Source organism: Arachis ipaensis, chromosome B6 (assembly GCF_059453495.1).
Source record: "Arachis ipaensis isolate K30076 ecotype BB chromosome B6, ASM5945349v1, whole genome shotgun sequence".
NCBI classification, from domain to species: domain Eukaryota; kingdom Viridiplantae; phylum Streptophyta; class Magnoliopsida; order Fabales; family Fabaceae; genus Arachis; species Arachis ipaensis.
In genome coordinates this window covers 90,947,559-90,974,264 of record NC_142441.1, presented here as the reverse complement: position 1 = coordinate 90,974,264, position 26,706 = coordinate 90,947,559, and the positions used below count along the sequence as shown (strand labels likewise).

The 26,706-nt window shown below is 39.9% G+C and overlaps 1 protein-coding gene across 1 annotated transcript; it reads left to right on the top strand.

Annotated features, from left to right (window-relative positions):
- Positions 1-1,920: 1,920 nt before the first annotated feature.
- On the top strand, positions 1,921-2,577 carry LOC148561732 (uncharacterized). Its single transcript, XM_088490786.1, has one exon. It carries the CDS (start codon positions 1,921-1,923, stop codon positions 2,575-2,577), a length of 657 nt encoding a protein of 218 aa, XP_088346912.1.
- Positions 2,578-26,706: the final 24,129 nt, after the last annotated feature.

Below are 26,706 nucleotides of genomic sequence, written 5' to 3'. Positions count from 1 at the left end.
ATTTCTATTGTGTTTTTCAGATGCAGGTCGCAACCCACCTTGGTGAGTTGCTTTGGATGGTGGCCGAAGCAGAGGATCTTGGATTCTTTTGGAGTCTTTTTGGTTTACTTTGTTTATACATCTCTCTTTTGTATTTTGTTTAGCCTAGAGGCTTGTATTTGAGAGAACAAACTTGTATAAGCTATTTTTAAACTGTCAGTATTCTGTATGGTTCTGTATACCGTTATATGGCTAGCCGGCTTAAACTCCGCGAGTCGAGGCTAGTTTCCTATGATATTATATACTTATCTTTTGTTGTATCTCATCTGTTTCTTATGCCTTAAGATAGTACGTTTTGCGCTTTTGAAATCCGTTTTTTTAGTTATATCCTTCATCAGGCTTCTAGATTATACTATTCTTTCTATACTTATATTATGTATGAGCTTAGAACTGTCATAAGCTCTGATTAACCTTTGCTTTACGACGCGAGGTAAGGCTTAGGCTAATTAGGGTGTTACATTTAGTGGTATTAGAGCGGTTCGTCCTCGTGAGCCTGAGAGATGGACCGATTGTGCTTCATTGCATACTCTGTGTGTCTTTTCTTTGATGCTATTGGGATAATTGAAGCACTATACTTTTGATATTGAGACTGATCACCTTGATATTGATTGTTTGGTGCAGACAGGAACCCTACATGGCGACTCGCGGGCGAGGTCGAACACATACCCGAGAGAGTAGGAATGAGCAACCAGCTGACAATCATGCCGAATTCATGGCAGCAATGGCGAATCTCGCTAATACCATGGAAGCTAATGCTGCTGCGACTCTGCAAGCTGTGCAGAGGTTAGACCAATCGGCGGGGAATGGCAATGGGAACGGAGAAGGAAATGCCAATGATAATTCTAAAGGAAACGACGATAACACGGGTGGAGTTCCGATGACCTTGGCGACGTTTCTCAAGGTTCATCCGCCAACTTTCTGAGGATCCAGAAATCCTATTGAAGCGGACCACTGGTTCCAGGAAATTGAGCGTGCTTTACAGGCACAGCATGTTCCCCTCAATCAATATGTCGAGTTTGCCGCTTATCAGCTAGCGGGAGAAGCTCAGCCCTGGTGGCAAGTTGAGTGTCATTTTCTACAGCTTCAGAATTGTGACATTCCATGGGAGGTATTCCAAACGGCTTTCTATAAGAAATACTTCCCTGAGTCTGCATGGGAAGCAAAGGAGATGGAGCTAATGCAGCTGAAGCAAGGTCCCATGTCTGTGGCAGAGTACACCAACAAGTTCGAAGAGCTTTGTAGGTTTTCTCGGATGTGTCAGGGTGATCCGGAGACTTACGAGAGTTGGAGATGTGTTAAGTACCAGAGGGTTTTGAAGGATAACATTATGACTGATGTGGCTCCTTTAGAGATCCGTGTCTTCTCTGACTTAGTGAACAAGGCTAGAGTAGTGGAAGAGTATGCCAAGACCGTGGCGGCATCCAAGGACACTCATGGAGGGAGCTCTAGTCGTGGGTGTGGCAAGTATTTTCATCCAAGAGGACAAAGCTTCAAGAGAGGAGGATATGCACCTGAAGGCCAAGGGGCCTCAGAAAGAATAATCAGAATCAGTTTCAGTATGCTAAGGGAAGAGGAAATCAGAGTGGCTGCTTCCGTTGTGGGTTACCTGGCCACATTGCGAGGGATTGCACTCGTGAGACGAATTAGAATGCAGGCCAGAGTCAGCATCAAGGTCGAGTCTTTGCTGTGAATGCCAAGGACACTTCTAGGGTGGATCCATTGATGAGAGGTATATGTCTAATCGGTAATGAATTCTTAGTTGTATTATATGATACTGGAGCTTCGCATTCGTTTATTTCATTTGCTAAAGTTGAAGAGTTAGGTTTGAAAGTGTCAGAGTTACCTTTTAATCTGCATGTACATACTCTGCATCAGACAGTTATGACTAGGTCAGGTTGTAAACAAGTAGGTTTCAAGCTTGAGGGTAGAGATTTTGTGCATGATTTGATCTGTTTACCAATGGTGGGGCTAGAAATGATTTTGGGATTTGATTGGTTGTCGAAGAATCGGGTTTTGTTGGATTGCTTTGAACGGACAATTCGGTTTATGCCGGAAGGAGAGAATAGAGCAGTGGTAGCTACCGGATATTACCTGAACTCTGTAATGGTGCATTGTAGTGGAGAGGAGTGTCAGGGTTATATTCTGTTGGCTGCTAATGCGTTGGGTGATGCCCAGAACTTGGATCAGATACCGGTGGTTAGAGATTTTCCTGAGGTATTTCCAGAAGATATCCCTGAGTTCCCACCTCAAAGGGAAATTGAGTTTGCGATTGAATTGGTGCTGGGAGCCAGACCAGTGTCAATTGTGCCGTATAGAATGGCTCTGATAGAACTGGCAGAGTTTAAGACTCAGTTGGAAGAGCTTCTGAATAAGAGGTTCATTCGACCGAGGTTCATTCGACCGTGGGGAGCGCCAGTTTTATTGGTGAAGAAGAAAGATGGAGGAATGTGTTTGTGTGTGGATTACCGACAGTTAAATAAAGTGACAGTAAAGAACAAGTACCCGCTGCCGAGGATAGATGATTTGATGGATCATTAGCAAGGAGATGGAGTGTTTTCCAAGATTGATTTGAGATCCGGATACCATCAGATAAGAGTGAAGGAAGAGGATATCCCTAAGACTGCATTTAGGACACGCTATGGACACTACGAGTTTGCGGTAATGTCCTTTGGGTTAACGAATGCACCTGCTGTTTTCATCGATTACATGAACAGAGTCTTTCATCCCTTTTTGGATAAATTCGTGGTGGTTTTCATAGATGACATCTTAGTTTACTCTAAGACGGCAAAGGAGCATGAGGAACACTTGAAGATTATGTTGCAAATCTTAAAGGAGTGGAATTTGTATGCTAAGTTGTCAAAGTGTGAGTTTTGGAAAGAGGAAGTGAAGTTCTTAGGCCACGTGGTGAGCAAAGGAGGAATAGTTGTAGATCTTTCTAAGGTAGAAGCGGTGATGGAATGGGAAAGACCAACGACTATGACGGAAGTCAGAAGCTTCTTGGGTTTAGCCGGATATTATAGGAGGTTTATCGAAGGATTTTCTCGAATTGCATTACTGATGACAAAATTGACAAGAAAAGAGGTGCCTTTTGTGTGGACGTCGGAGTGTGAAGAGAGTTCCAGACCTTGAAGCAGAAATTGACTTCAGCACCTGTTCTAATCTTACCGGAACTGCATGAACCATTTGAGGTATATTTTGATGCTTCTTTGAAGGGTTTGGGTTGCGTGTTGATGTAACACCGGAAAGTGGTGGCTTACGCATCGCGTCAGCTGATGAGTGGATAATTTATACGCTTTTTGGCATTGTTTTTAGTATGTTTTTAGTATATTTTAGTTAGATTTTATTATGTTTTTATTAGTTTTTATTCAAAAATTACATTTCTGGACTTTACTATGAGTTTGTGTGTTTTTCTGTGATTTCAGGAATTTTCTGGCTGAAATTGAGGGACCTGAGCAAAAATCTTATTCAAAGGCTAAAAAAGGACTGCAGATGCTGTTGGATTCTGACCTCCCTGCACTCGAAGTGGATTTTCTGGAGCTACAGAAGCCCAATTGGCGCGCTCTCAATTGCATTGGAAAGTAGACATCCTGGGCTTTCCAGCAATATATAATAATTCATACTTTACCCGAGATTTGATGACCCTAACCGGCATTCCAAGTCAGCATAGAAATTCTGGCGTCAAAACGCCAGAACTGGCATGAAAGTTGGAGTTAAACGCTCAAACTGGCACAAAAGCTGGCGTTTAACTCTAAGAAAGGTCTCTACACGTGAAAGCTTCGATGCTCAGCCCAAGCACACACCAAGTGGGCCTCGGAAGTGGATTTTTACACCAACTATTCTAGCTTACTCATTTTCTGCAACCCTAGGTCACTAGTTTATTATAAAAACTACTTTTAGTGATTCATCTTGTACCTCATGACACTCTACACGTTTCATATTGTACCTTCTACGGTATGAGTCTCTAAATCCCATGGTTCGGGGTGAGGAGCTCTGCTGTGTTTTGATGAATTAATGGAATTACTACTGTTTTCCATTCAATCACGCTTGCTTCCATTCTAAGATATTCACTTGTACTTCAACTTGATGAATGTGATGATCTATGACACTCATCTCCATTCTCAACCTATGAACGCATGCCTGACAACCACCTCCGTTCTACCTTAGACTGAGTGCTTATCTCTTAGCCTCCTGGTTCAGATCAGAGTCTTCGTGGTATAAGCTAGAATCAATTGGCAGCATTCTTGAGATTTGGAACGTCTAAACCTTGTCTGTGGTATTCTGAGTAGGATCTGGGATAGGATGACTGTGACGAGTTTCAAACTCACAAGTGCTGGGCGTAGTGACAGACGCAAAAGGATCAATGGATCCTATTCCAGTATGAGTGAGAACCGACAGATGATTAGCCGTGCGGTGACAGCGCATTTGGACCATTTTCACTGAGAGGACGGATGATAGCCATTGACAACGATGATCCACCAACATACAGGTTGCCATGGAAGGAGCCTTGCGTGCATGAAGAAGAAGGCAGTAGGAAAGTAGAGATTCAGAAGATAAAGCATCTCCAAAACCTCAACCTGTTCTCCATTACTGCAAAACAAGTATTTATTTCATGTTCTTTTACTTTTTACAATTAAATCTGAGAATTATTGATATCCTGACTAAGAGTTACAAGATAACTGATGAGCGGATATTTTATACGCTTTTTGGGGATGATTTCATATAGTTTTGAGTATGTTTTAGTTAGTTTTTAGTCTATTTTTATTAGTTTTTAGGAAAAATTCATATTTCTGGACTTTACTATGAGTTGTGTGTTTTTCTGTAATTTCAGGTATTTTTCTGGCTGAAATTGAAGGAGCTGAGCAAAAATCTGATTCAGGCTGAAAAAGGACTGCTGATGCTGTTGGATTCTGACCTCCCTGCACTCAAAGTGGATTTTCTGGAGCTACAGAACTCGAAATGGCGTGCTTCCAATTGCGTTGGAAAGTAGACATCCAGGGCTTTCCAGCAATATATAATAGTCCATACTTTGCACAAGAATAGACGACGTAAACTGGCGTTCAACGCCAGTCCTCTGCCCAAGTCTGGCGTCCAGCGCCAGAAAAGGATCAAAAACTGGAGTTGAACGCCCAAACTGGCACAAAAACTGGCGTTCAACTCCACAAATGGCCTCTGCACGTGAATTGCTTAAGTCTCAGCCCCAGCACACACCAAGTGGGCCCCAGCACACAGAAGTGGCCCCAGAAGTGAATTTCTGCATCATCCATCATAGTTATCCAATTTTTGTAAACCTAGGCTACTAGTTTAGTATTTAAACAACTTTTAGAGACTTATTTTGTATCTCATGACATTTTCAGATCTAAACTTTGTATTCTCTGACGGCATGAGTCTCTAAACCCCATTGTTGGGGGTGAGGAGCTCTGCTGTGTCTCGATGAATTAATGCAAGTATTTCTGTTTTCCATTCAAACACGCTTGTTCCTATCTAAGATGTTCATTCGCGCTTAACTGTGATGGAGGTGATGATCTGTGACATTCATCACCTTCCTCAAATCATGAACGTGTGCCTGACAACCACCTCCGTTCTATATACAATTGAATGAATATCTCTTAGATTCCTTAATCAGAATCTCCGTGGTATAAGCTAGAACTGATGGCGGCATTCATGAGAATCCAGAAAGTCTAAACCTTGTCTGTGGTATTCCGAGTAGGATTCAAGGATTGAATGACTGTGACGAGCTTCAAACTCCTGAAGGCTGGGCGTTAGTGATAGACGCAAAAGGGTAGTAAATCCTATTCCAACCGGATCGAGAACCAACCGGTGATTAGCCGTGCTGTGACAGAGCGCGTGAGCGTAGTTTTCACTGGAAGGAGGGAAGGTAGCCATTGACAACGGTGATCCACCAACATACAGCTTGCCATAGGAGGACGTGCGTGCGTGAATCAGAAGACAGAGGAAAGCAGAGATTCAGACGACAAAGCATCTCCAAAACTCCAACATATTCTCCATTACTGCACAACAAGTAACTTTTAATTTATGCTCTCTTGGTTATTCGCAATTCAACTGATAAACACAATTGACTTCCTGACTAAGATTTACAAGATAACCATAGATTGCTTTAAACCAACAATCTCCGTGGGATTCGACCCTTACTCACGTAAGGTATTACTTGGACGACCCAGTGCACTTGCTGGTTAGTGGTACGAGTTGTGAAAAGTGTGATTCACAATTCGTGCACCAAGTTTTTGGCGCCGTTGCCGGGGATTGTTCGTGTTTGAACAACTGACGGATTATTTTGTTGCTTAGATTAGGAAAAATCTTTCTTTTTTTTGGTTTAGAGTCTTTTATTATTTATCCCTTGTTAAAACAATTTAAACTTATAGCTCAGTTAATTAGAACGTGGTGTTTATGTTCATGGTAATTGGCTATCATATTTTTAAAAAAAACCTTCTTCAAAAATCATTTTTCTATTAAATCCTGTGCCAAACTTTAAGTTTGGTGTTTTCCTGTTGATTTCCTTTGATTTTCGAAAATTTTGGTTTGGTCTTGATCTCGAAATTTTTAAGTTTGGTGTTCCTTGGTGTTTTCTCTCCAAATTTTTCGAAAACAAGGAGCACTAGATCTAAAAATTTTAAATCTTGTGCTATCCTATTGTTTTTCTCTTTCCTCACTAAATTCAAAAATATCTTTTCTCTCCACTTTCAAAACAAATTTTCGAAAATTAAATAAAGAAAAAAAAATTTTTTTAAATCTTTTCCAAATCATATCTTTTTCAAAACCTTCTAACCACTTTTTCTCTCCTCACTTTTTCGAAAATCATAAGTGGAAAAGTTATATCCCTTTGTTATATCCCTTTGTCCATCATGGACATAAGTGGAAATGAACAGTCCAGGAGGACTCTGGGGTCATATTCTAACCCCTCTACTGCTTCATATGGGAGTAGCATATGCATACCCTCCATTGGAGTTAGTAGCTTTGAGTTGAATCCTCAGCTCATTATCATGGTGCAGCAAAGTTGCCAGTATTCCGGTCTTCCACAGGAAGAACCTACAGAGTTTCTGGCACAATTTCTACAAATTGCTGACACAGTACATGATAAGGAAATAGATCAGGATGTCTACAGACTATTACTGTTTCCATTTGCTGTAAAAGATCAAGCTAAGAGGTGGTTAAATAACCAACCTAAGGCCAGCATAAGAACATGGAAACAGCTGACAGAAAAATTCCTGAATCAGTATTTTCCTCCAAAAAGGATGACACAGCTAAGGCTGGACATCCAAGGCTTAAAACAAGGAGATAATGAATCTCTTTATGATGCCTGGGAGAGATACAGAGAGATGCTACGAAAATGCCCCTCTGAAATGTTTTCAGAGTGGGTTCAGTTAGACATCTTCTACTATGGGCTTGCAGAAGGAGCTCAGATGTCTCTAGATTACTCAGCTGGTGGATCTATCCATATGAGAAAGACAATTGAAGAGGCTCAAGAGCTCATTGATACAGTTGCCAGGAATCAGCATCTGTATCTAAGCAGCAACCCTTCCATGAATGAAGAGGTTAAAACAGTAACTGCTGAATTCAGTACTGTAAAACAAGCTGCTGAATTCAATCAGCAATTAGATTTTCTAACAAAGCAGCTAGCTGAATTCAAAGACAGGCTACAGGAGACAAGGATGGCTAATATACATATGGACGAACAGTTTAAGCAAACAAAGCAGCAGCTATCAAGGCAAATAGCAGAAGAATGCCAAGCAGTTCAATTAAGAAGTGGGAAAACATTAAATACCCCACCTCAAGGCATCAAAAATTCAAGAAATGAGCGACCCACCAAAGATTCACCTGAGGACAGTAAGAGCCTAGGGAAAAATAATTCTGGCACTAAAACGCTAGAAAATGGGTGGAAGGCTGGCGCTGAACGCCCAGACCATGCCCAAAACTGGCGTTCAGCGCCAGAAACAAGGCAGGATTGGCGTTCAACGCCAGAAATGGGCAAGAATCTGGCGTTGAACGCCCAAATGGGGCAGAATCCAGCGTTGAACGCCCAAAAGGGGCACATTTCTGGCATTCAGGCGCCAGGAACAGACAGTGAGCTGGCGTCTAACGTCACTCCAGCTTCTGACTCTGGCACTCAATTGCCAGTGAGGGATCAGACACACACAAGTGCTGACAACAACCCCTCTAAAAAGGCTTCTTTAACCACTAAGGTTGAGGAATATAAAGCCAAGATACCTTATCCTCAAAAACTCCGGAAAGAGGAGCAGGATAAGCAATTTGCTCGCTTTGCAGATTATCTAAGGACTCTTGAAATAAAGATTCCATTTGCAGAGGCACTTGAGCAAATACCTTCTTATGCGAAGTTCATGAAAGAAATCTTGAGTCATAAAAAGGAGTGGAGAGAAACAGAAAGAGTTCTCCTCACTGAAGAATGCAGTGCAGTCATTCTGAAAAGCTTTCCTGAAAAGCTTAAAGACCCTGGGAGTTTTCTGATACCATGCATATTAGAAGATGATTGCACCAAGACAGCTTTATGCGATCTTGGGGCAAGCATCAACCTAATACCTGCATCCACTATCAGGAAGCTTGGCTTAACTGAAGAAGTTAAACCAACCCGGATATGTCTCCAACTTGCTGATGGTTCCACTAAATACCCATTAGGAGTGATTGAAGACATGATTGTCAGAGTTGGGCCATTCGCCTTTCCCACTGACTTTGTTGTGCTGGAAATGGAGGAGCACAAGAGTGCTACTCTCATTCTAGGAAGACCCTTCCTAGCAACTGGACGATCCCTCATTGACGTCCAACAGGGGGAAATAACCCTGAGAGTCAATGATGATGAGTTTAAGTTGAACGCTGTCAAAGCCATGCAGCATCCAGACACATCAACAGACTGCATGAAAGTTGATCTCATTGACTCTTTGGTAGAAGAGATCAACATGGCTGAGAGTCTCGAATCAGAGTTGGAAGACATCTTTAAAGATGTTCAGCCTGATTTGGAGGATTCAGAGGACATGAAAGAGCCTCTGAACTTTCTTCTGAAAGAGGAAAAACCTCCTAAACCCGAGCTCAAGCCACTACCACCATCCTTGAAATATGCATTTCTGGGAGAAGGTGACACTTTTCCAGTAATCATAAGCTCTGCTTTAAATTCACAGGAAGAGGAAGCACTTATTCAAGTGCTAAGGACACACAAGACAGCTCTTGGGTGGTCCATAGGTGACCTTAAGGGCATAAGCCCAGCTAGATGCATGCACAAAATCCTATTGGAGGACAATGCCAAACCAGTGGTTCAACCACAAAAGCGGCTAAATCCAGCCATGAAGGAAGTGGTGCAGAAAGAGGTCACCAAATTACTGGAGGCTGGGATTATTTATCCTATTTCTGATAGCCCCTGGGTGAGCCCTGTTCAAGTCGTCCCAAAAAAGAGAGGCATGACAGTGATTCATAATGAAAAAAATGAACTGGTTCCTACAAGAACAGTTACAGGGTGGCGCATGTGTATTGACTACAGAAGGCTCAATACAGCCACCAGAAAGGATCATTTTCCTTTACCATTCATAGACCAGATGCTAGAAAGACTAGCAGGTCATGATTATTACTGCTTTTTGGATGGCTACTCAGGCTATAACCAGATTGCAGTAGATCCCCAAGATAAAGAGAAAACAGCATTCACATGTCCATCCGGAGTGTTTGCTTATAGAAGGATGCCCTTTGGGCTATGTAATGCGCCTGCAACCTTCCAGAGATGCATGCTCTCTATTTTCTCTGATATGGTGGAAAAATTTCTGGAAGTCTTCATGGACGACTTCTCAGTATATGGAGACTCATTCAGCTCCTGTCTTGATCACCTGAAACTTGTTCTGAAAAGATGCCAAGAAACCAACCTAGTTTTAAACTGGAAAAAGTGTCACTTCATGGTGACTGAAGGAATTGTTCTTGGGCATAAAATCTCAAACAAGGGAATAGAGGTGGATCAAGCAAAAATAGAGGTAATTGAAAAATTACCACCACCTGCCAATGTTAAGGCAATCAGAAGCTTTTTGGGGCATGCAGGATTCTATAGGAGGTTTATAAAGGATTTTTCAAAAATCGCAAAACCTCTAAGCAATCTGCTAGCTGCTGACACGCCATTTGTGTTTGACACAGAGTGCCTGCAAGCGTTTTGAAATGCTGAAAGCTAAGCTGGTCATAGCACCAGTCATTTCTGCACCAGACTAGACATTACCATTTGAGCTAATGTGTGATGCCAGTGATCATGCCATTGGTGCAGTATTGGGATAGAGGCATGACAAGCTTCTGCATGTCATTTATTATGCCAGTCGCGTTTTAAATGATGCCCAGAAAAATTACACAACCACAGAAAAGGAATTACTTGCAGTGGTTTACGCCATTGACAAGTTCAGATCCTACTTAGTAGGATCAAAGGTGATTGTGTACACTGACCATGCTGCTCTTAAGTATCTACTCACAAAGCAAGATTCAAAACCCAGGCTCATTAGATGGGTATTGCTTCTGCAAGAGTTTGATATAGAAATAAGAGACAGAAAAGGGACAGAGAACCAAGTAGCAGATCATCTGTCTCGGATAGAGCCAGTGGAAGGGACGTCCCTCCCCTTTCTTGAGATCTATGAGACGTTCCCTGATGAGCATCTATTTGCCATTCAGGAAGCACCATGGTTTGCCGATATTGCAAACTATAAAGCTGCAAGGTTCATACCCAAGGAGTACAATAGAATACAAAAGAAGAAATTAGTTACTGATGCAAAGTACTACTTGTGGGATGAGCCCTATCTCTTTAAGAGATGTGCAGACGGAATTATCCGTAGGTGTGTCCCCAGAGAGGAAGCACAGAGAATCCTATGGCATTGCCATGGATCTTAATATGGAGGCCATTTCGGAGGTGAGCGAACAGCCACCAAGGTCCTCCAATGTGGCTTCTATTGGCCCACACTCTATAAAGATTCCCGAGAGTTTGTACGTAATTGTGACAGTTGCCAAAGAGCTGGTAATCTGCCTCATGGTTACGCCATGCCTCAACAAGGAATCTTGGAAATAGAGTTGTTTGATGTATGGGGAATTGACTTCATGGGACCTTTCCCACCATCATACTCAAACACTTATATTCTGGTGGCAGTTGACTATGTATCAAAATGGGTTGAGGCTATTGCCACACCCAACAATGATACTAAAACAGTGCTGAAGTTCCTCCAGAAACATATCTTTAGCAGGTTTGGTGTCCCTAGAGTACTAATCAGTGATGGGGGCACTCACTTCTGCAATAAACAGCTTTACTCTGCCATGGTTCGGTATGGAATTCGCCACAAGATAGCCACCCCATATCATCCACAAACCAATGGGCAAGCTGAAGTCTCTAATAGAGAATTAAAGAGAATCCTGGAACGGACAGTAAGTACCCGTAGAAAGGATTGGGCACGGAGCTTGGATGATGCTCTGTGGGCTTACAGAACAGCATTCAAGACCCCTATAGGGACCTCTCCATACCAACTTGTTTATGGTAAGGCATGTCACCTGCCCGTGGAACTGGAACATAAAGCCTATTGGGCAACCAGGTTCCTAAACTTTGATGCCAAATTAGCAGGAGAAAAATGATTGCTCCAGCTAAATGAGCTAGAGGAATTCAGATTCACAGCTTTTGAAAATGCCAAGCTTTATAAAGAAAAATAAAAAAAATGGCATGACAGAAAGCTGTCATCTAGAATCTTTGAACTAGGACAGAAGGTCCTGTTGTTTAACTCTAGACTCAGGCTATTCCCCGGGAAACTGAAATCCCGGTGGAGGGGACCATACGTGATTACAAGTGTGTCACCATATGGTTACGTGGAGCTTCAAGATATTGATTCTGATAAGAAGTTCATTGTCAATGGACAGAGAATCAAGCATTATCTTGAAGGCAACATTGAGCAAGAATGCTCAAGGCTGAAGCTAGATTAAAAGCTCAGCAAGGTCCAGCTAAAGACAATAAAGAAGCGCTTGCTGGGAGGCAACCCAGCCATGGGGCATCAATCCTCTAAGCATTTTTGCCCTATTTTTAATTTTATTTTTATTTGTTTATATAAAGTTCACTGACACTAAGGTACAGAATCATTTGTATAAGTTTACAGGGTTACAGAAGGAATCCGCACACAAAACAGAGATAGGGAGCTCAATGGCAAGAAAACGCCAGTAAAGGGGCATTTTGGGCGTTCAGCGCCCAAAATGGGCATCCACTGGGCGCTGAACGCCAGTAAGGGCAGCAATCTGGGCGTTCAATGCCAGAAACAGGCACCCAATGGGCGTTGAACGCCAGTAATGGCAGCAACTGGGCGCTGAACGCCCAAGAGATCAGCATTTGGGCGTTGAATGCCCAAAACAAGCAGCGTTTGGGCGTTCAAACGCCAGGAAGACAGGGAGGAGCCAAATCCATTTATCCCACACGTATTTCCATTCTAATTTCAAATTTTATGCTTCAATGCATGATTTTTACATGAACATATCAAGAACCCTGATTTCTAAAATCCTTAATTTCTAAAAATCCATCTTTCCAAATTCAATCCAACTCTTTTCAAAATCTTTTCTGAAAACAAATCTATCTTTTTCACTCAAAAATCTTTTCAACTAATCCATATCTTTTTCAAATATCCATATGATCTTTTTCAAAATTCAGAGTTATCTTTTTCAAAAATCTATCATATCTTTTCAAAATTAAACTCTATCTTCTATCTTATCTTTTTCAACTCAATCTTTTTATCTTATCTCTTCCAATTTTTCGAAAAAGCCACCCCCCCACCCCTTTAAAATTGGGTTCGGCCTCCCCCCTCCTCCATCAACTAGTGCACCTCGATCTCCTTCTATCCCTCTCCTTTCTTTTCTTTTGCTTGAGGACAAGCAAACCTCTAAGTTTGGTGTGTTTATCCAAGATCACTAAGATCATGGCTCCTAAAGGAAAACAACCCACTCCAAGAGGCAAGAAAGAGAGCATTCCAAAACCACTTTGGAATCAAGGGAAGTTCTTATCTAAAGAACATTCAGACCATTATCTGAAAGTAATGTGTCTGAGATCAGTGATCCCGGAAGTTAGATTCGATCTGAAAGAAGATGAATATCCGGAGATCCAGGAACAAATTCGAATCAGGAACTGGGAAGTCCTAGCTAATCCTGAAACGAAAGTAGGAAAGAACATGGTCCAGGAGTTCTATGCTAATATGTGGCAGACTGACAAGCAAAAACTATCTAGAACTGCCTACTATGAATTTCGGACCACGGTCAGGGGAAAGATTGTTCACACCACCCCTGACAAGATCAGAGAGATATTAAAGCTACCTCAGCTAAAGGATGATCCAGACTCCTTCAACAGGAGGATGATGAGAGCAGACATTGGCCTGGATAAAATTCTAGAGGACATATGTATCCTTGGAGCCAGGTGGACCACCAACACAAAGGGCGTCCCAAATCAACTCAAGAGAGAGGATCTCAAACCAGTTGCCAGAGGATGGCTGGACTTCATTGGGCGTTCTCTGTTGCCCACTAGCAACCGCTCTGAAGTCACAGTTAAAAGAGCAGTGATGATCCATTGCATCATGATGGGAAAGGAAGTGGAGGTTCATCAGCTGATTTCAACTGAGCTCTATAAGATTGCTAACAAAAATTCAAAAGAGGCCAGGTTGGCTTATCCAAGCGTGATTTCTCTGCTCTGCAAGGACGCTAGAGTAAGGATGGGAATAACTGAATATATCCTAATTGAAAAGTCAATCACCAAAGCATCAATGGAGAGACAACAAGCACAGGAGAATCTTATCAAGAAGAGAGCACAGGAATTCCTCCCAGAGATTCCTCAAGCGGAATATTGGGAATATCTTGAGACGTCTGTTACCAAGATACAGGAAGCTATGGAGCAAATAATAAAACAACAGAAGGAACACAGTCAAATGCTGACCTATATGTTTAAAGAACAAGAGGAGCAGGGGCGTGACTTAAGGGAACTGAAGCGCCAAAAGTCTTCTCTTGTAGGACCAAGCATCCCAAGGATCAGAGGAACCCCCGTGCCCCCAGAATAAAGGTTGTTAACTTCCAATTTCTGCCTTAACTCTGTGACAGTGCCCTTATAAAAGTTTACCTTAGAAGTCATATAATAGTAATTAGTATTTATTTGATTTTATCTCCAATAAAGCTATAGTTTATTTTTCTCATCATCATTAAACATGAATAAAATAGTAGATCTTTTGAATAAGAAGCAATAAAATTTCGAGTTTAATAAAAGAAATTCTAATTGGTTAAATGTGGTGGCAATGCTTTCTGTCTTCTGAATGAATGCTTGAACAGTGCATATGTCTTTTGAATTTGTTGTTTAAGACTGTTAAATATGTTGGCTCTTGAAAGAATGATGAACATGAGACATGTTATTGATAATCTGAAAAATCATAAAAATGATTCTTGAAGCAAGAAAAAGCAGCAAAAAAAAAAGGGAGAAAGAAGAAGCAAGCAGAAAAAGCCAATAACCCTTAAAACCAAAAGGCAAGGGCAAATGAAAAGGATCCCAAGGCTTTGAGCATCAGTGGATAGGAGGGCCTAAAGGACTAAAATCCTGGTCTAAGCGGCTAAACCAAGCTGTCCCTAACCATGTGCTTGTGGCGTGAAGGTGTCAAGTAAAAAACTTGAGACTGAGCGGTTAAAGTCAAAGACCAAAGCAAAAAGAAGAGTGTGCTTAAGAACTCTGGACACCTCTAATTGGGGACTTTAGCAAAGCTGAGTCACAATCTGAAAAGGTTCACCCAGTTATGTGTCTGTGGCATTTATGTATCCGGTAGTAATACTGGAAAACAAAGTGCTTAGGGCCACGGCCAAGACTCATAAAGAAGCTGTGTTCAAGAATCATCACACTAAACTAAGAGAATCAATAACACTATCTGAATTCTGAGTTCCTATAGATGCCAATCACTCTGAGCTTCAATGGATAAAGTGAGATGCCAAAACTGTTCAGAAGCAAAAAGCTACTAGTCCCGCTCATCTAATTAGGATCTGAGCTTCAACCAAAAAACTCTGAGATATTATTGCTTCTCAACCTATTAGTCTTCTATTTTATTTGTCTAGTTGCTTGAGGACAAGCAACAGTTTAAGTTTGGTGTTGTGATGAGCGGATATTTTATACGCTTTTTGGGGATGATTTCATATAGTTTTGAGTATGTTTTAGTTAGTTTTTAGTCTATTTTTATTAGTTTTTAGGAAAAATTCATATTTCTGGACTTTACTATGAGTTGTGTGTTTTTCTGTAATTTCAGGTATTTTTCTGGCTGAAATTGAAGGAGCTGAGCAAAAATCTGATTCAGGCTGAAAAAGGACTGCTGATGCTGTTGGATTCTGACCTCCCTGCACTCAAAGTGGATTTTATGGAGCTACAGAACTCGAAATGGCGTGCTTCCAACTGCGTTGGAAAGTAGACATCCAGGGCTTTCCAGCAATATATAATAGTCCATACTTTTCACAAGAATAGACGACGTAAACTTGCGTTCAACGCCAGTCCTCTGCCCAAGTCTGGCGTCCAGCGCCAGAAAAGGATCAAAAACTGGAGTTGAACGCCCAAACTGGCACAAAAACTGGCGTTCAACTCCACAAATGGCCTCTGCACGTGAATTGCTTAAGTCTCAGCCCCAGCACACACCAAGTGGGCCCCAGCACACAGAAGTGGCCCCAGAAGTGAATTTCTGCATCATCCATCATAGTTATCCAATTTTTGTAAACCTAGGCTACTAGTTTAGTATTTAAACAACTTTTAGAGACTTATTTTGTATCTCATGACATTTTCAGATCTAAACTTTGTATTCTCTGACGGCATGAGTCTCTAAACCCCATTGTTGGGGGTGAGGAGCTCTGCTGTGTCTCGATGAATTAATGCAAGTATTTCTGTTTTCCATTCAAACACGCTTGTTCCTATCTAAGATGTTCATTCGCGCTTAACTGTGATGGTGGTGATGATCTGTGACATTCATCACCTTCCTCAAATCATGAACGTGTGCCTGACAACCACCTCCATTCTATATACAATTGAATGAATATCTCTTAGATTCCTTAATCAGAATCTCCGTGGTATAAGCTAGAACTGATGGCGGCATTCATGAGAATCCGGAAAGTCTAAACCTTGTCTGTGGTATTCCGAGTAGGATTCAAGGATTGAATGACTGTGACGAGCTTCAAACTCCTGAAGGCTGGGCGTTAGTGATAGACGCAAAAGGGTAGTAAATCCTATTCCAACCGGATCGAGAACCAACCGGTGATTAGCCGTGCTGTGACAGAGCGCGTGAGCGTAGTTTTCACTGGAAGGAGGGAAGGTAGCCATTGACAACGGTGATCCACCAACATACAGCTTGCCATAGGAGGACGTGCGTGCGTGAATCAGAAGACAGAGGAAAGCAGAGATTCAGACGACAAAGCATCTCCAAAACTCCAACATATTCTCCATTACTGCACAACAAGTAACTTTTAATTTATGCTCTCTTGGTTATTCGCAATTCAATTGATAAACACAATTGACTTCCTGACTAAGATTTACAAGATAACCATAGATTGCTTCAAACCAACAATCTTCGTGGGATTCGACCCTTACTCACGTAAGGTATTACTTGGACGACCCAGTGCACTTGCTGGTTAGTGGTACGAGTTGTGAAAAGTGTGATTCACAATTCGTGCACCAATAACCATAGCTTGCTTCAAACCGACAATCTCCATGGGATCGACCCTTACTCACGTAAGGTATTACTTAGACGACCCAGTGCACTTGCTGGTTAGTTGTTGCTTAGATTAGGAATAAATTATTTTTGTTGGTTTAGAGTCACTAAATTTGAGTCTTTTATTTGAGTTTAGTTTCATATTTTAAGTTTAGTGTCAATTGCATGCTTTTATTTTCTTTCAATTTTTTGAATTTGCATGTTCTTAGTTCTTTCTTGATCTTTAAAAATTCTAAGTTTGGTGTCTTCTTTGTGTTTTCCTTTAAATTTTCAAAATTTTGTGTTTTATTTTCTAAAAATTTTAAGTTTGGTGTCCCTTGTGCTTTTATTTACTTAAAATTTTTTTCAAAAAAAGTGTTCTTGGTGTTCATCTTGACATTCAAAGTTTTCTTATTTGTTCTCTTTGTTTTGATCTAAAATTTCTAAGTTTAGTGTCATTTTGTTTTTTTTTCTCTTTCCTCATTAAAATTCAAAAATAAAAAAAAATATCTTTTCCTTATTTTACTCATAAATTTCAAAATTTTGCCTTAAATTAGTCAAAGATTTTCAAAATCATATCTCTTTTTTTTAGTCAAGTAAAAATTCTAATTTTGAAAATTGATATTTTCAAATCATTTTCAAAAATCAAATCTTTTTAATTCCTTCAATCATATCTTTTCAATCATATCTTTTTTTTAATAAATTGCAATCATATCTTGTTAATCATATCTTTTTCAAAATAATTTTCAATCATATCTTTCTGATTGCTGATTCCGAAATTTTTTTAATTAATTAATTAATTTAGTTTTTAATTTGCTTTTATTTCATTTTCTTCTAATTTTCGAAACTTTTATTTTATCTTCCACTTATTTTGTTTTATTTTATTCGGTTACTTTTAATTAATTAAAATAAAAAAATTTTAAAAATATAATTTATTGGCAATTCATATCAATTCCCTTTTCTCCATCATGGACATAAGTGGAAATGAACAGTCCAGAAGGACTCTGGGGTCATATGCTAACCCCATTACAGCTGCATATGGGAGTAGCATCTGTATACCTCCGATCAAAGCAAGTAGTTTTGAGCTAAATCCTCAGCTCATTATCATGGTGCAGCAAAATTGTCAGTATTCCAGTCTTCCAAAGGAAGAACCTACTGAGTTTCTGGCATAGTTCTTACAAATTGCTGACACAGTACGTGATAAAGAAGTGGATCAGGATGTCTACAGATTATTACTATTTCCATTTGCTGTAAAAGATCAAGCTAAGAGGTGGTTAAATAACCAACCCACAGCAAGCATAAAAACATGGAGACAGTTATCAGACAAATTTCTGAATCAATTTTACCCTCCAAAAAGGATGACACAGCTAAGGCTGGACATCCAAGGCTTTAAACAAGAGGATCATGAATCCCTTTATAATGCCTGGGAGAGGTACAGAGGGATGCTAAGGAAATGCCCCTCTGAAATGTTTTCAAAGTGGGTACAGTTAGACATCTTCTACTATGGGCTTACAGAAAAAGCTCAGTTGTCTCTAGACCACTCAGCTGGTGGATCTATACACATGAGGAAGACGATTGAAGAGGCTCAAGAACTCATAAATACAGTTGCTAGAAATCAACATCTGTACTCAAGCAGTGAGTTCTTTATAAAAGAAGAGGCTAGGACAGTAAGTACTGATCCTAATCCTCAAGAACAGATTATTGAGCTTAATCAACAATTACTCCTTATGACAAAATAATTAGCAAAATTTAAAGAGATGCTCCAAGACACTAAAAATGCTAACAAGAATATGGAAGCACAATTGAATCAGACAAGACAGCAGCTATCTAAACAGATAACAGAAGAATGCTAAGCTGTTCAACTAAGGAGCGGGAAGACATTGAATAAATCAGCTCAAAGTAGCAGAAAGCCAAGAAAGGAACAACTGATAGAGGATGACCAAATCACTGCCCAAAATCCCTCTGAGGACAGCAAGAGCCTAGAGAGGAATAATTCTGGCGTTCAAATGCCAGAAAAAGGTGAAGGATTGGCGTCAAACGCCCAGTGGATGCCCACTTCTGGCGTTCAAACGCCAGAAAAGGGAGAAAAGTTGGCGTTAAACACCCATTCCCTGCCCAATTCTGGCGTTCAAATGCCAGAAAAGGGTGAGAAGCTAGCGTTAAACGCCCATCCAGCACCCAATCCTGGCGTTCAAATGCCAATGAGGGATCAGACACCTGTAAGTGCTGATAGTAACCCCTCTAAGAAGGCTTCTCCAACCACCTCTGTAGGGAATAAACCTGCAGCAACTAAGGTTGAAGAATATAAAGCCAAGATTCCTTATCCTCAAAATCTCTGCCAAGCGGAGCAGGATAAACAATTTGCCCGCTTTGCAGACTATCTCAGGACTCTTGAAATAAAGATCCCGTTTGCAGAGGCACTTGAGCAAATACCCTCTTATGCTAAGTTCATGAAAGAGATCTTAAGTCATAAGAAGGATTGGAGAGAAAATAAAAAAGTTTTTTCTCACTGAAGAATGCAGTGCAGTCATTCTGAAAAGCCTACCAGAGAAGCTTAAAGATCCAGGAAGCTTTATGATACCGTGCACATTAGAGGGTACTTGTACCAAGACAGCTCTATGTGACCTTGGAGAAAGTATCAACCTAATACCTGCATCAACCATCAGAAAGCTTGGTTTGACTGAAGAGGTCAAACCAACCCGGATATGTCTTCAACTTGCTGATGGCTCCATTAAATACCCATTAGGCATAATTGAGGACATGATTGTCAAGGTTGGGCCATTTGCCTTTCCCACTGACTTTTCAGTGCTGGAAATGGAGGAGCACAAGAGTGCAACTCTCATTCTAGGAAGACCTTTCCTAGCAACTGGACGAACTCTCATTGATGTCCAAAAAGGGAAAGAGACCTTGAGAGTCAATGAGGATGAGTTCAAGTTAAATTTTGTCAAAGCTATGCAGCATCCAGACACATCAAATGACTGCATGAGGGTTGATATTATTGAATCCTTGGTGGAAGAGATCAATATAACTGAGAGTCTCGAATCAGAGCTAGAGGACATCTTTAAAGATGTTCAGCCTGATCTGGAGGAACCAGAGTAAATAAAAGAACCTCTAAAAATTCCTCAGGAAGAGCATAAGCTTCCTAAACCTGAACTCAAACCACTACCACCATCCCTGAAATATGCATTTCTGGGAGAAGGTGACACTTTTCTGATGATCGTAAGCTTTGCTTTAAATCCACAAGAAGAGAAAGCGCTAATTGTAACAACCCTAATTTTCGAGTACACGAGATCTTTTCTGAAAGTACGGATTTCTCCGGAAGATCAGTAAAGGGAACACCTCTGATGTATCATCAAGCATCTCAATCCTCATTGTCATTATATTATATTTAACTCAGGACCTTAGTTGAGACAAGCCCGACAACGCAATCGCAAAGAACCTAGTTTTTGAACCGTATCGGTTAGGAGTTCTGATTGTAGTTTTCGTAAATAGTCTCAGTTTGACGAACCGGACTCGACTCATGAGAGAAGATATATAATAGTATAATATTATCATTATATTAGTATTAGAAGATTTTTGAATGATATTATAAGGTTACCTGGTCTGTTTTAGTTAAAAACAGGAAATCGGCTTAACCGGGTTCGCAGTTTACTGGTGCAGCTTAGCACCAGCACTCTCTGATGACTTTAGCAATGCTAAGGCCTCATTATACATGTTTTATTCTCATAATAAACATGTTACTAGTGTCATTTATGCTAGTAGCTCAGAAAATAATTTTTAGAGATGTTTTTACAAGTGTTCCGATACATCTAGTTTCAGTAGTCATATACCTGAGATATTTTAATATTATTTTAACCCACCTCCAAGCCAACCAATCAAAAGTCACCTTACACCCCCAAGACACTCCAAGGCTGGTCATTTACTCCCTTTGGCCGAAATTGAAAGGAGAGAAAAGAGAGAAAACTTCATGAACACTTAATCTTCAAAGCTTGATTTCTTCTGAACCAAAACTCAAATCAAAACTCCAATTTCACCAAAATGATCCTCTCTTCTTCCTCTACATAACCATGTAACTTATCAAGGCTGGAAATAAGGTGAGATGGCTGTCTCCCTCCCTCTTCAATTCGATTTTCAAGGAAATATGCTTAAACATGTGTTTTCTTGATGTTCTTCCTTAGGAATCATGCTTAACTTGACTTGAGGGCCAAGAAACGTTAATTTCCAGCAAGTCTAAGGTGAGATAACCCTTCCTAAGGTGCTGAGAAAGATTTGGTTAGTTTGTGGGTTTTTGGATTTAAAGTTGTTCTTGATGTGATTTAGGAGGAAAAAGTGCTTAAGGACTACCTGAAAGTATAACCGAATTAGGAGCAGCAAAACCAGGTAGGGTGTGACGAATTTAATCTTGATTGATTGTGTTTGAGACATGTGATTATGATATGGTTTGGTTATGCTTGAAATTGATTGCTTATATGAGTTATTCTTGGAGAAAGTTTGTTGAAATTTTGATGAAATTTGATGATATTTAAGCTATGAATGTTGTTCTTGAGTGCAGCTGGAAAAACGAACCCTAATCCTTAAATTGGAGTTCAATTTGTGTTGAAATCATGTAGAAAAGATGGGGTTTTAGTGGCTGCTAATTTATTATGAATTATAGTAAAAATCGGTTGCTGAAAAGACTGAAAAACGGGTAAAAACAGAGAAAGAATCTGAAGAATTTATGAAGAACATGAAGAACACTTTGGGTGTGATGAAGAATAATGAAGAACAGGCTTTAGATCTTTAAAAGGGCAAGGAAGTAAGATTTTTGGTGTTTGAGGGGTTATTTGGTAATTTCTGAAAGTTAGGGTGGTTAAAGTAGAAATATTAAAAGTTACCGGGGTAAAAAGTTAATTTTAAAGGTTAAAAGGTAAAGGCAAGGTAATTTTCGAAAATTTAGTAATAAAATATTAAATAATAATAAAATATTAAATAATAATATTTAATTAAAAATAATATTTTAATAAAAATAATAAAATAATGCGAAAAATGCAGTTTTCTGTAAAAGCTTTAGAAAGACAACTCTAAGCGCAGAATCTCATAATTACCTTCATAAAACACTTAGGGAGTGGTAATAACATGTTAGTGAGGCAAAGATAAATGAAAGATAAAAAGTTAAAGAAAAGATAAACACCAAAGAAAAGTCTGTAAAGTTTTAATGACAGAAAAACAGAGAGAGATTAGTAAATGAACTAGGAGTAACATAGTTAGTTCTTAAGTTGCACCCAGGGTTAGGTATAATATGAAAAGTTAAACTGTTTCAGTATAGACTTAATGAACCTATACTTGGGACAGGCTAACTATTCATATCGAAATTTACATAAGCTTTAAATACATATGTTATGAAGAGAAATCAAGGAGAGTAAAGAAACACAGAGAACAGAGTAACCAGAGAAAAGTAAACAGATACAGAGAAAAGAGTAATCAGAGCAGAGTAAAAAGACAAAGAGAAAAGAGTAATGTGATAGAGAGAAATAGTTTGTGTTACGATGTTGTATAAGTAAAAGCTGTAAAGTTTGTATAGCATGATTGAACAGAGAAAGAAAGAGGTACTGCATAAGAATGTGAAAGTGATGATGAATAATGAGAATGATAATGAATGATGATTGATGTGCGGAAAATGATCCGACACAAAACTCACCGGCAAGTGCACCGGGTCGCATCAAGTAATAATAACTCACGGGAGTGAGGTCGATCCCACAGGGATTGATGGATCAAGCAACTTTAGTGGGTGATTAGTTTAGTCAAGCTAACATTTAAGTGAGATTGGGTGAACTTGTAGCCAACAGAAAGTAAATGACAATGAATTTAAAGTTGCAGAGTGTAAATTGGCTAGTAACTTGAAGAGCAAGAAATGTAAATTGCAAGAATCTTAAATTGCAAGAAAAGTAAAATGGCATTAAATGTAAAGGGGAGTGGGTGCTGGAAATTAAAGAGAGCAATAGATCAAAGCTTAGAGAAAATTAAACTTGCAGGAAAAGTAAATCAGATCATGAACAGAAATGTAAAATGCAGAGCACTTGCAGAAGAATTAAATTGCTTGAATGTAAATTGAATTCAGTGAGAACAGAAAGCAATGAGAACCAAAGATCAAAATCAAGCTCAATGTAAATTAAATTGTAAACTTGCAGCAAAGGAACTTGTAGTAGAGGAGAAATTAAAATTGCAGAAGAAGAAAACAGAGAGAATTCTCAAGGTGAGATTGAAACAGAATTTCTTCAATTCTCAACCCAAGATTTAAAACAAAAAGAAAAACTAAAGAGAGAGAGTTCTATATTCCTAATGCTCCCTAGTGGAGCTCGCCTCCCCCATAAAAATGAAACAGATGCCTATTTATAGGCCTTTTTACAAAATGAAAATGAAATTCAAAACAAATTAAAATTAAAATGAAATTTCTATTCTAACTATCTCTTGTGCCTTTGAGTGGTGTCAATTGGGCCTTTGCTCTTGATGGAATTGGGTTGACAAAAGCCTCTGTTGATTGCTCTTGGAGTTGGAGAGAAACCCATTGTGAACCGGGCCATGAATCATAAAAGTTTGAGTAAAAGTTTGAGTAAAAGTTTGAGGTAAACTTTTACTCAAACTTTTTATACCAGCTGCCCTTATTTGCTGCTACCAACGTTTGGGCTAAAGTTTGAGGTCAAACTTTTAGCCAAACGTTGGGCCTTCTTGCATGCATGTTGGGGTACTACTTTGTCTGCTTGTCAACGTTGTAAATTTCATGCCAACTATAGACTATTATATATGGTTGGAAAGCTCTGAATGTCAGCTTTCTAACCTAATTAGAATCATCTCAATTGGACATCTACAACTCAAGTTATGCCCCTTTGAAGAGGACAAGGTCGCTGGCTTTGGTGTGCAGCGTTTGAGGTAAAGTTTGCCTCAAACGTGGTCGAAAACGCCAGTTCTGGAGGCTCAAACGCATTGTTCACCCCATACTATTATACATTGTTGGAAAGCCCTGAGTGTCTACTTTCCAATGCCTTTAGAAACGCATCATTTGGAGCTCTACAGCTCGAGTTATACTCCGTCGAAGGTGCAGAGGTCAGTTGGCCTCACTGCAGGTTGCCACCATGTTCATTTATGCTCATTGCGGGGCAGTTTTCTCCCTCAATTTTAGTGTCCACCATACAGTGCCATATATGCTTGGAAAGCTCTCGATTCCTACTTTCCATTGCTTTTTGAATCACCTCATTTGGAGCTCTGTAGCTCAAGTTATTCTTGTTGGAAGTATACCCCTTCAGGCTGTTGTGGTGTGGCGCCAACGTTTGCCAAAAAGCTTGAGGCAAACGTTGGCGCAAGCTTTTTCCTCCAGGGTGTTTGTTTTGTGATGCCAACGTTTGCCAAAAAGTTTGAGGCAAACGTTGGCTCAAGCTTTTCTCCCAAAAGTTTGAGCTAAAGTTTGAGGCAAACTTTGGCTCAAACTTTTTGTCCTCACTTGCTCTTTGTTTTGAGCCACGCTTTTCTTCCTTTGGGCCACGCTTCTCTTCCTTGATTTGGTCATGGTTTACGCTTTTAGAAGCGTGGCCTAAGCCTCCAAAGTGTGCTCCAACTTCAAAGTGTGCCCAAAATTCCTCTTTTCTTCTTTTTAGCTTATTTTGTGCTCTTTTTGCTTCTTTTTCTTCTTATTTCCTACAAAGTTTATCAAATCAAAAGATCAAAGAAATATACCATTTAAGCACCAAAGAATGCAATATTTAAGCACTAATCATAAATTTCTTGTATGAAAAAGTATAGAAAAACATGACATGATGACATGTCATCAATGATAATAAGAATGATTATGTGATGATCTGCTGCGTGAAGGCAGTCAGATAGATGGTGGTACGACCACTGAGAGTGCTTTCCTGGGATACTTAGCTATAATGCTATTCTGTAAGTCAGAGGACTCTTACAGAGGTATCGAGAACACACGACTAGCATATACTCCTGTAAGTCAAAGGACTCTTACAGTGAGAGTGTGTGTATGCTCCTGTAAGTCAAAGGACTCTAACAGAGAGTGTGTTGGGTAGATATAAGTTAACTAGCTCCGCCATGCAAGTCAAAGGACTCTTGCAGTGGTTTGCCTCACAAGTCAAAGGACTCTTGCGAGGGGCATTGCCAACAGGGAAGCCTTACCTGGTTAGAGGATTCCGGGTAACGTCGGGAGCGGGTATGTAACCGACAAATGAGCTCATTACCTGCGCTAGGGCTAGACATGCATCATACTTGGTTGTGCATTTCCTTTGTTATGATTGTGGTATGAATGTATGCTTTCCTTGTTGTATTCTATTCTCTGTGTCTGTTTTGTATTTTCTTGTATCCTTCTGTTTGTGTTCTGTTTTCTATTTCTCTATTTCCTCTATTTATCTTCATCTTCTATTTACTGCTTTTTGTATTTTGCCATTCGTGTTCAAAACAACATATAATTAATGAACTTAACTAATAACCCCGACCCTACTAAGAACTCCCCAGTTCTTACCCCTTCTCTCTTCCTTCCCCCTTCAGATGGAAGCAAGAGTTCCTTTCCGTAGTTCGCTAACGACCGTTTGTATAAAGGATTCCGCTCTAGGTAGTCTTCTGAGTCTAGGGTGAATCCCGTTCTCTGTGTATATGTATATACTGTGAGACCAGCCAATGTCTGTACCCCGTTTGTATGCAAACTTTAACTTAAATAATGTGTACGAAACTCCTGTTGTGTGGCTACTCGATGAGGTACCAGAGAGACGTCCTATGGCAATGTCTGATCATGCAGAGGAGTAGCAGATGATGTTCTACCTTTTGGTGATGTTCCACCTGATTTGAGTTTTGAAGACCTAGAACGTACTTTCCCTCGCTTTAGTAGTTTAGAGGGACTAGGTGAGTATAGAGTCTAGGCTAGCCTAGGTGCTAGCTTAAGGACCTCTTGAACAGGTCAGGACCTGGGATGTTGTATGTATATATATGTATATAGATATTATTTAGCTATATCTAGGGGTGTTCTAACTAACAGTCTATATTCTAATAAAGGCTGAATCACCGAATGTTGTCAACTACTTGTGATGCATTTATGTGTAGTTGTTTATAACTGTTTTATCTGTTATTATTTGTGAATTGATTATAAATGATTTTGTTTATTAATCCAAATATATTTAAAATAAAAGTACCTCGCTAACTAACTACGCTTCTAACAACGAATCAGGCTCATATAATAAATAATAGATAATAATTAGGATGACAAATTGGTAGCACTCAGTTTCTGGTATGTCCTAGGTGTACTGAAAATTGGGTCGTTACAATTTGGTATCAGAGCAGTTCGTTCCCAGTAGAGCCTGGGGAGTGGACTGACTATGCTTCATTGCATACTCTGCTTGTGTGTCTCACACTATTAGGCTATCTTTAAAATACATTTGGCATGAATGTCTATGAGTGCTCATTTTGGGAATGTTCGTGCTTAACTTGAGATATTAAGACTGATCACCTTAATATTGATTGTTTGGTGCAGATAAGACCTCAATGACTGCGAATAGGCATGGTTTAATCGAGATCCAAACGACGAATCGATGTGAGACCAGCTATTCTAATAGCTGTTATGATATACGTGGCAATGACTATGTTAGATTTGGATGCTGTAAGGAACGGACCGATCTCTTCGTCAGGATGGCTTGAAGGAAATAGACCGCTTGAAGAAGGATTCTTGCACGTGGCTGAAATTTTGAAGGCAAAATTTTCTTTTAGGATGGTATAATGTAACAACCCTAATTTTCGAGTACGCGAGATGTTTTCTGAAAGTACGGATTTCTCCAGAAGATTAGTAAAGGGAACACCTCTGATGTATCATCAAGCATCTCAATCCTCATTGTCATTATATTATATTTAACTCAGGACCTTAGTTGAGACAAGCCCGACAACGCAATCGCAAAGAACCTAGTTTTTGAACCGTATCGGTTAGGAGTTCTGATTGTAGTTTTCGTAAATAGTCTCA

Bases quoted from the DNA above. Each gene is read 5' to 3' on its own strand.
- LOC148561732 (XM_088490786.1), top strand. From the start codon at position 1,921: ATGACTAGGTCAGGTTGTAAACAAGTAGGTTTCAAGCTTGAGGGTAGA.